We start from the raw sequence: 10,229 nt of genomic DNA on the forward strand, positions 1-10,229 counted from the left end.
CCAATATAAATATTTAAAGATAACTTATACAATAAAAATAGTTATAATAGTAAAAAACTTTAATTGATCCACTTTACTCACAACAAAGTTTATTTCAATTCTGCCACGTTTCGGCCCTTAGATAATTATCGAGGAGACAACCTTAAAATTGTTTTCATATTATTCCCTCACACATAACACTAATATTTTTTAACCATTCATGAATTTTGATTTTCCACAATTAATTAAAATACTTTTTGCACTTTACAGGCCAACTGCTTGTTTAAAACAAAAAAAAAATATCAAAATAATATTATAACAGTTCCTGGCCTAAACGACCATTATTCTGTGATTTGCAGTAAAATTAATACGTAGTAATTATAAAATGTCAATAATATTTTTTTTAGATTTAAATTATCAATGATATCTTAAAAGATGAGTAAACTAAAATTTATAATTGTTGTATATGAGATAAAATGTTCAAATTATTAAATTATACAAGTGTGTGTGCAATGCATGAAACTAGTTGTTGATGGATTGTGAATATATATTTTTATATTATAAGTAAATAGTCACTTTATAATTAAATAAGAAACTATTATGATATTATTTTTATAATCGTTTTGTTTTGAAGATTGTTTGACATGGGCAATTGGCCTATAAGTACAAAACCTTTTTAATAAATTGAGAGAAATCAATAGTGAGATAATTTATGTAAATATTAATTTTATGTATGAGGGAATGATATGTTAATCATATGAAAACAATTCTTAGGTTGTGCCCTTAATAATAACTGAAACGTTAGGGAATTTAAATAAACTTTGTTGAAAGTAAAGTAGACCAATTATTGTTGTGTTATTATCAAAATTGACCACTCTCAAACAATTAATCAATAAATATATAGGAAGATGGTCAGGGTTGCGGCCAAAGGGTTGAAAGCAACCCTGGCCATCTTCCTATATATCAATTTTTACGGTCAATTATATATACATATATTAATCAATAAATATATTAAAAAGTAGTTATGTAACTAAAGAATGAAGAAAAAAAAAGTTAACAAAAAAAATTTAATTTATAGAAATTATAAAATAAATTATTGACGTATAATAAAAAAAAATGAGAAAATGAAGAAGAAAAAACAGTAATAGTAATGACAATAATAAAAATAGGTAAATAAATAGAGTTAACAACAGGATATATAATGACTGTTTCCTCAGTCAAAATAATATCACAATAGTCAAATCAATGATAAGATAAATTCCTGGCCAAACTAACTCAACCCAGTGGCCGGACCAAAGTATTAGTTACTTCTGAGAAACGTAAATTAAAAGTTGGGAACTATAATTCTGTTAATAAATAAATACCAAACTTCCGTAAACTAGACTCATCATTCCATACAGAGACAAATACGGAGATTAAAGGTGGAGAATAATCAGACCTTCTCTTTTAATCACCGCAAGTATGGAAATAGTAATGATGAGAGATAGTTGACGATGGGTAATTATATGAGGTGAAGATGGTAACCAATGAATACAAAAAATAAAATATAAAGAGAATGACATAAAGTAAATAATTGTACAGAATGAAATTAATGTATATACAGGTAATTGAATAAGTAAGTAAAAATAATATAATTAAGGAAATAAAATAAAAATTCGAAGTTATATAATGCAAATGAATATGAATATTTTAGCTTATTAATAATTAAAAAATTAAAACTATGGAAAGAAAATATAAAATTGAGAGAAAGAAAATATATGTAACTAATGTAATATGTAACCATAATATTAGATAAAGAAACAAAATATGAAGTTAGACAAAAGAAGTGAATAGAAAAAAAAAAAAAGAAAACAACAATAATAATATATAGTGAACATTTTTTTATTTAGAATTTCAAATAATTTTTTTATAATTAATTTATAAAAATAAATCAAATATACGATTGTGGGGCTTAAAAAACTAATTTCTTTTATAGTATATTGTCAGTAAAACCAATATTCGTTAAAATAAGAAACGATCCTCATTGGTTTGAGAATATACATAAACATGGTGTCACAGTACACATGTTCACCCCATCTAACCTCTACAATTTTCAGATTCTTTAGGTGGTTTCACAAATCGTTAAAAATTCTTAAAAAATATTTCTTGCGGTTTTGCGGTTCGGCGATTTACACCTATCGTATAAAAATATGAATCCGTGAAAAAAAATACTACTTCGAAAAATAAATACTTATAGTGGAGGTTTTGTAATTTTTTGAAGGCATTCCGAAATCCATATTTCTTACTGTATTATGTTAAACGTTATAATTATTTATTTTATTATATTTAACAGGATTAACTTACATTTCATTGTAACATTAGAGAATGATAACAGTTATAATTATGGTTCTTATTCTTCAAATATTGGTATTATCACCGAACTAAAGAACATACCTCATTATTCGCACATTTTAAAGCACCATGTCCGATGTCCATATCGGAGCAGCATGTGTAAAGAAAAAATAGAGCAAATCTATTGCTTAATTGAAGTTACATTAATTATAACTGTTATACTTGCAGTTATTATTAATTTATCTATTACAGTAATTAAAGTATCGAGATTATTAAATTTTTGATTAAGTTCAGATTGAAGAGCACATCATATTACTAATACCGATATATTGATATGTGCAATGTACTATATCTCGTCAAAAATATATATAAAGTTTTATTCATCAGAAGAAAATTCTTGATGAAAAGAATTAAGTATTCTATATAAATAAAAAGAACTTGATTCGATAAAATAAGGAAAAATAATAAGCATATTGGTAAATTATAACAAATCACACACAACTAACAAATTGATTATATTTGTTAATGTCCTAAAAGCGATTATATTTTTTAGGATGCGAACCAGCTACACTGTACAGCCAATGCTACAGATGTAGAATAAAAGAAAACTGCCAAATCAGTTGCCAAAAAAGGCGCTCTTGTCGGAAATGTAAACTCCCTATCATCTGTAAGCATCGCTCGGGAGTAACAAATGCAACAACCAACCCTGAAAGAATCAGCGAATTCAGTACGGAAACGCCAAACGAAAAGTATACCCTAGACAAAAACAATATAACAATCTACCGCGAAGAAATCAGTGAATTCAGTACGGAAAGACTAAACCAAAATTTTAAAGAAACCAACAACAAAGATACAACAACTGACCACGAAATAATCAGTATATCCATTACAGAAAAGCGGAAACAAACTTTTACCGAAATTGACGACACAACAACTGTCCGCGGAAGAAGCAGTGAATTAAGTACAGAAAACTCAAACCAAAATAATACCCAAGCCGAAAACAAAAAGGCTAAAAAAACAAATGACCACGAAGGAATTAGTGAATTTGGCACAGAAAGACCAAACGCAAATTATACAGAAACCGAAAACCAAAAGGACACAATAACAACTTACCGCGACGGAATCAGTGAATTCAGTACCGAACAGCTGAATGAAAATTATGGTGAAGGCAACAGTAACATAGCCGACCACGAAAAAAGCACTGAATTAAGTACAGAAAAGTCAAACGAAAACCATACCCAAACCGAAAACAACATGACAACCGACTACAAAAGAATCGTTGAATACAGTACAGAACGGTTGAATGAAAATTATGTCGAAGGCAACAACAATAGCACATCTAACCATGAAAGAATCAGTGAATTCAGCACTGAAAGGCCATACCAACATTATACACAAGCCGAAAACCAAGAGGATACAAAAACAACTTACCGCGAAGGAATCAGTGAATTCAGTACAGAACGGCTGAATGAAAACTATATCGAAGGCAACAACAACATAACAACCGTCCACGAAAGAAGCAGTGAATTAAGTACAGAAAAGTCAAACGAAAACCTTACCCAAACCGAAAACAGGATAACAACCGACTACGAAAGAATCAATGAATTCAGTACAGAACTGCCAAACCAAGATTTTACTAAAGCCAATAACAAGAACAACATAACGACCAACCACGAAACAATCATTGAATTCAAAACAGAAAAGCCGAACGAAAATTTTACGGAAAAAAACAACAATACACCAACCAACTACAAAATAATCGAAGAACTGAGTACGGATAACTCAAACCATAATTATTCCCTAACCAATAACGGCAACAAGAAAACGACAGCAACAAGAAACGTAAGAAGTCGAAGGCAACAAAGGTTAAGGATGAGCCCCAGACCTAAAGCCAATTTCATCTCGCTGTCCTATGATTTTGCCAATAACAAACATAAACTCAAAAGAGCTCCTTTAATAACGATTAATTTGAAGAATTGCGAGGAAGATATTTATATCGTTCGTGGCTGTTTTGATGATACCTTCGAAAATTGTCAGCGAATCTATTCGGAGGAAAAGTGTGAGTTTAATATTACGTATTCCTATAAATAACATTTTAATTTAATTGGTGATTCATGAAAAGCGAGAAACAAGTCTAAAATTTGAAAAAAATATATTCTCAAGAACAAGATTATGCAGTTCTTCTACTTGACTTGTTAGCTAAAAAAATTATAATATACTGAGGAGGAAGTTTGAAGAAGATAAAAATATAGAGTCTTAAAAGTAAGCTTGAGTAACTGATGAATGTATTATAATATCTTAAACTGTATTTTAAGAATATAAAAATCATTTATTAAATTATTAAGTAAGGAGAAACATTCATTTCCATTAATCCTTTCATTTTCTTAAACATAGAGTAATGTAAATATTTTGGGGAAGTAACTCATTTATTCCAAGAAAAATTTCTCTGAAATAATAAATGATTGCATTAATTATGAACTCGTTACTTCAATGCATGATCCTGGTTTTGTATATCGGCTATGTGTTTTGTATATCTTCACTAATATAATCTGAAAGAAGTAAAATAATCTGCTTTTCCAAAATAACTTTCACTAGTACCTTAATTTTATATATTTGAAATAATAAACGATCGTTTATTATTAGTAGTAATACAAAATTAATAAATATAAGCAATGAAATACTTTTATAATTAACTAAAGTAGAAAAAAGAAATATATCCGTAAGCTGAATTAATATTTTGGCCTCTGAAATATAGATGTTAAAAACCTCATTGAAGGCCTACGATTTTAGAAAAACGTATTAGTATTGTAAAATATTTCTGGCATAAACTTAAACAAAGTTATAAACTAAAACTCTATACATATAGCGAACGGAGTCTGCCAATATAGTTAGTTTCTAACAAGCCATCCAGTGTGTTGTATCGATTACCCTTTCTCCTTTTTGTATAATTTCGATCTAGAACAATATTAACTGGTGCCGAATCCCGGGAACTATGGATACCGGAACGATTTTTAGTCTAAAGAAAAAAAAAATTGTTTCTTTTTTCTTTCTACTCTCTGAATAATGTCCAATTATGGAGAGCGGCAGTTCTAAATATCGAGGGTCTTAACTTTACAACCGCTCAGGACTTAAGAAAGGCAGTTTCTGATCTTTAAAAGTTTACCGGGGAGACGGGGAAGTTAAGCCATTTCCTAAAAGGGGTTGATGGACTTATTGGTCGAATACATGCGAAAACAACTGAAAACCTCCTCGACAATGAGGATGCTGAGACACTAAGGGCACCAGTTGTCTGTGGGTTGAAAAGAAGTATCCTCAATCAAATTCAAGCTGAAGAGAAGACACCCTGGAGCGTGATCAAGGCGAGATTGAAGAAGGCGTTTGGAGGCGGACGGTGGACCCCTGAAGAAGACGTATATATGATGATGAGGGAGAATAAGAAACTGAGACAATGGGCAGTATGCCACAGAACTCCTGGCACGCTACAACAGAATCGACGATAAACTTAGCAAGATGATGGAGGCAATCCAAGTACAGGGCTGGATGCAATTCCTCTCCAATGTACTAAAGGTCCAGTTGGCGAAAGAGCTGGGGAAGAAGGAGGAAATGTCGAGAGAACGCACTTTCGTAGAGTGTACACAGGAATGGAAGTGGAAGAGCCAGGATGGACTAGTATGTAATCACAATCTGCCTAGAACAACACCGTTGCCCTTAAGAAGAAGAGAGTATAAGTACAGCGGCAGGGAGAAAACGCCGAACAGGGACAGAAGACCATGGTAAGCAAAGCACAGAAACAGAAGCCAGCGAGACGACCGCAAGTGCCACGGATGCGGCCAAATTGGGCACCTGGTGGCCCAATGTCCCCGAACTCAGTGTTTCGAGTGCGGAAACGAGGGGCACATTGCGAGACAATGTCCCTATGTGTACCATAGACAGAGATCGGACCAGGTGGAACCGATGGAGGTTAACGCCCAGAAGAGTAGCCCAGAGAAGAAACAAATCCACAAGCGAACTCATAGAAGTGTCAGATGTCTCGGAGACTGTTGTGTTGGGAAAAATGCCAAGAGATTACCAAGTGATCATAGGTGGTGATTTACTAGAGAAAGTGGGATCACGAGTGAGAAATTTAGAATTGAGGGAAGAAAGTATAAGTACCAGCGGCTGATAGAGGATTCTAGGGAGCGAGTAGGAGCAATGACGTAGGCGGAAAGTTGGAAATATTCCATCATGGACGAGTATGAAGATATTTTTTTAATGAAGGACAGGTGCTGGATGCCACAGTTTGGACGGTTCACGAAATTCCGCTTAGGCAGGACACGGTGACAAGTGTCAAGAGCGATGGCATCAGCAGGCACTCCGAAAGCATATTCGGGACGAGATAGAGAACCTCAAGAAGAGAGATAATCGTAGATAGCACATCACCTTATAATTGTCCTTTGAGGGGAGTGTGAAAGAAGAATGCAGCAGGCGAAGAGAGAGAAAATATAGGGTGGTTATCGATTATCGGAAGCTAAATGAAAAAACTATCGATGAAACATACCCAATCCCTAGATTTGAGGACATTCTGGATAGATTAGGTGAAGCAGCGATTTTTAGCACGCTAGGTCTCAAGGCGGGCTATCACCAGATTAGAATGGACCTAGATAACCAATACAAAACGGCATTCACTTTTGAAAGAGGACTCATAGTGTCTACGAGGATGCCCTTTGGACTAAAAAATGCCCCGATTACATTTCAGAGGCTCATAGATGAGTTTCTGAGGGGGTTGGATGAGTCCGTATGCCAAGTCTATATGAACGATCTCTTGGTCTTCAGCAAATCTTAGCTTCCGATTTGCTTGCATGTGGAGCAACTGAAAAGTGTGTTTCGAAAGATGAGAGAATTTGGACTGAAACTATCCCGTAGGAAGTCGGTGCTGGGACAAGAGCAAATCAACTTTTTGGGACACACCATCTCCAAGTAAGACCAGATATTCAGAAAATAGCGGCTTTAAAACGGATAGCCATGCCAACTGACATCAAAGGGATCCACAGGCTATTAGGCGCATACGGACCACAGACACGATTACTATGCTGGCCGTTAGTCCAGGAGAAAGCGAACTAGGCAAAATATTGGAAAGATTTTCTTCATGTAATCGTATGATAAGGGTATGCGCATATGCGCTCCGGTTTAAGCATTATGCCACTAAACGCGACTCAGTAAGATTGGGTACATTAACATTACTGGAAATTCGGCAAGTAGCTGAGGTGGTTATTAGAGGTGTTCGAAAATCGAACGTCAATAGATGGGGAGTGAGTGAGGTCGATGAATCTTTTTGTGAATCCCATTGGTTTGGTCAGGGTGGGCGGTTGGTTGCGCCATGCCCCTCTATTTTATGGAGCAATGCGCCCTATACTATTACCAGTCAAATCTCATTTGTCCATCTTCTGATCGATTCATTTTCACACGGGGCTTCAAATATTGCATTCTCTACTCCGGAATAGATTCTGGATCATTACCGGCAGAGTGACCGTTATGTAACGCGTACATCGTTGCGTGACATGCCATCGGTGGAGAGTAAAGGGGATAAACCCTGCCATGGGCGATCTACCGCAATCGCGGTTTACACAAGGCCTATCCGGCTTACCCCTAAATGTTACGGTTGATTTCGCTGGCCACGCTGGCCCCTTCCTCATCAAGGAATCACAGCGACGAAAGGCTGCATTGGGTAAGGCATATATCTGCCTCATTGCTCCAGTACCAAGGCTGTGCATATTTCACAGTTGAGCACGGATGCTTTCATGGCCTGTTTTGACCGGTTTGTGGCACGGCGGGGATTAACGAGCAAGGTATTTTCTTATAATGGAACCAACTTTGTTGGAGCATCAAATCGGCTAAGAGAACTGTACAAGTAGTGGACCTCTACGGATATCATAGACAAATTTAAGGGATACTTTATAGTTAAAGAGGTATAATGTCATTTTATTCCTCCTTCCTCACCGCACTTCGGTGTGTTCGAAGCGGGAATTAAATTTTGCAAATATCATCTCGTCCGAATCGGAGGTAATCAGCAGACTACCTTTGAAGAGTTGAAAACAATAGTCATCCGCATTGAAGCTGTTCTTAACTCCCGGCCCCTAAATCCGATATCTTCCGAACCTGAAGATTATCAAGTTCTCACCTCGGGACATTTTCTGATTGTAGCATCGTTTGTTTGCTCCGCCAGAACAGGAAAATGTTCTAAATTCCAAGAAAGCGCATATCTCTGTGGCAACACTTGCAGCGTTGCATGGGCGATTTCTGGAATTGGTAGCGGATGGATTATCTCAACTGGCTTCAGCAGAGGGTCAAATTGACAAAGCCCCACACTTCCATCGTTCCGGGCACATAAGTCCTTCTTAGAGACCCTAACGTTCCCCCTTTACAATGGCCCAGTGCTCGAGTGCTGGAAGCATATGTCAGAGTGGTCAAACTGCGAATGGGAAAGACCGAAATCGTAAGACCTTTCACCGATACTTCCGTTTTCTGAGGAGGGGAGTTTATCAAAATTTCAATTTGGTAGGCGGTAAAAAGGTAAACGGTTGTTAAAGTCTAAAAGTTTCGTTTTCTTTTAGGTTAATTTTTCTATTTACCTTCCAAGTGATTTTCAATTTTGTTAGTTATAAATTTACGTTTATTCATTTATTTATTATAATTTTTTAATTATAAGTAATTATATAATTTTAATTTGATACATAAAAATAAGGGATATAAGGAGATTTATAGTGTATAAATACATTGCGTAGGTGAAACATGTGCAGAATGATACTGAAGGCAGTGGAGCCAAGGCCTCCATAACCGCGGATGAGGCAGATGGCAGTGAATATTTATGAGAGTAGAGATCTTAGGAGGCATTGGCACCCCGGGACAATCCAAGAGTCGGGGAGGGACAGAAAGGGTCCAAAGAACACTCAGTGATTACTTGCGGGTGTACAAATTGAAAAAAGGACTGGAACTCGATAATGCAATGGAACGGGCGATAGTGGCATATAAACACTCAATACACATGATCACTGACACCGTCGGGGGGTACAATGATTAGAGAAGGTGAAATCATTAGTAATTGTTTGGAACGAATAAAGATATGGAATAGTGTCAAGGAAAGAGTTAAGAAAGAATAACGCAAAATATTGGAGAGGCACAACCAGTTCTCGGATGGGACAAGTTAGAATAGGGACGATAGTATATCGCAAATTAGATTCTAACAAAGGAAAAGAGCTGCAGAGGTATGAGGACCCATTCAGAGTAATTGTGATTAGAGAACATAATGTTGTTACAATTGAGCGCTTAAAGGAACCAAAAAAGAAACGGACGGTCCATTTCGAACAATTGAAGGTGCCGTCCTAGGTAGACGGCAGGATCATGAGGACCTGGAGAGTTGTCACTAGAAGATAATTGAATGCAAGTTATTCCTTTTCAAACCAGTGTATAAGTGTAATAAGAGGCATTCTGTGATGTACAAGAGTTTTGTTATTATTTTTTGTTTTAATATGACTTGTTTATTTCACCATTGAGGTACAGTTTTATGATCAATAAATCTTTTTTATGTTACACATGTATTTTAATATGTTTTATATCTAGATATAAGTGTTATTTTCTCTTCTATTGTTTTAAGGGGAAGTGTTATTTATTTAATTATTATTATTGAATTTTGAAATGTATTTTTATATATATTTTATTTGGATATTAATGAGTTTGCCTGGAATGTTTCTCAACTGGCGGGGGGAGTTACAATTAGCTGTTACTGCGATATCAGCTGACTGGCCCTATTATCTGATCGATGTCTAAAAAAGCGGACGGAGTCTGCTAATAAAGGTAGTTGTGAACAAGCCATCCAGTGTTTTGTATATCGATTACCCCTTTTCCATTTTGTATAATTTCGATCTAGAGCAGTCTAAACTTAT

General features: G+C 35.3%; 1 protein-coding gene across 3 annotated transcripts in view; it reads left to right on the forward strand.

Annotated features, from left to right (window-relative positions):
• Positions 1-10,229, forward strand: part of LOC106688477 (probable serine/threonine-protein kinase clkA) — a 16,028-nt gene that overhangs the window by 2,821 nt on the left and 2,978 nt on the right. The window contains exon 3 of one of the 3 annotated variants that reach the window (XM_067047224.1): positions 2,864-4,369. The exons of 1 other annotated variant lie outside the window; for it this stretch is intronic. In XM_067047224.1, coding sequence (XP_066903325.1) covers positions 2,864-4,369 — 1,506 coding nt within the window. Of the gene's footprint in view, positions 1-2,863; positions 4,528-10,229 lie in introns of those variants that run through there. One more of the 3 variants, XM_067047222.1, reaches the window with a different exon arrangement.

This window comes from Halyomorpha halys, unplaced genomic scaffold (assembly GCF_000696795.3).
Source record: "Halyomorpha halys isolate HHAL.00 unplaced genomic scaffold, Hhal_1.1 Scaffold1137.1, whole genome shotgun sequence".
NCBI lineage: Eukaryota > Metazoa > Arthropoda > Insecta > Hemiptera > Pentatomidae > Halyomorpha > Halyomorpha halys.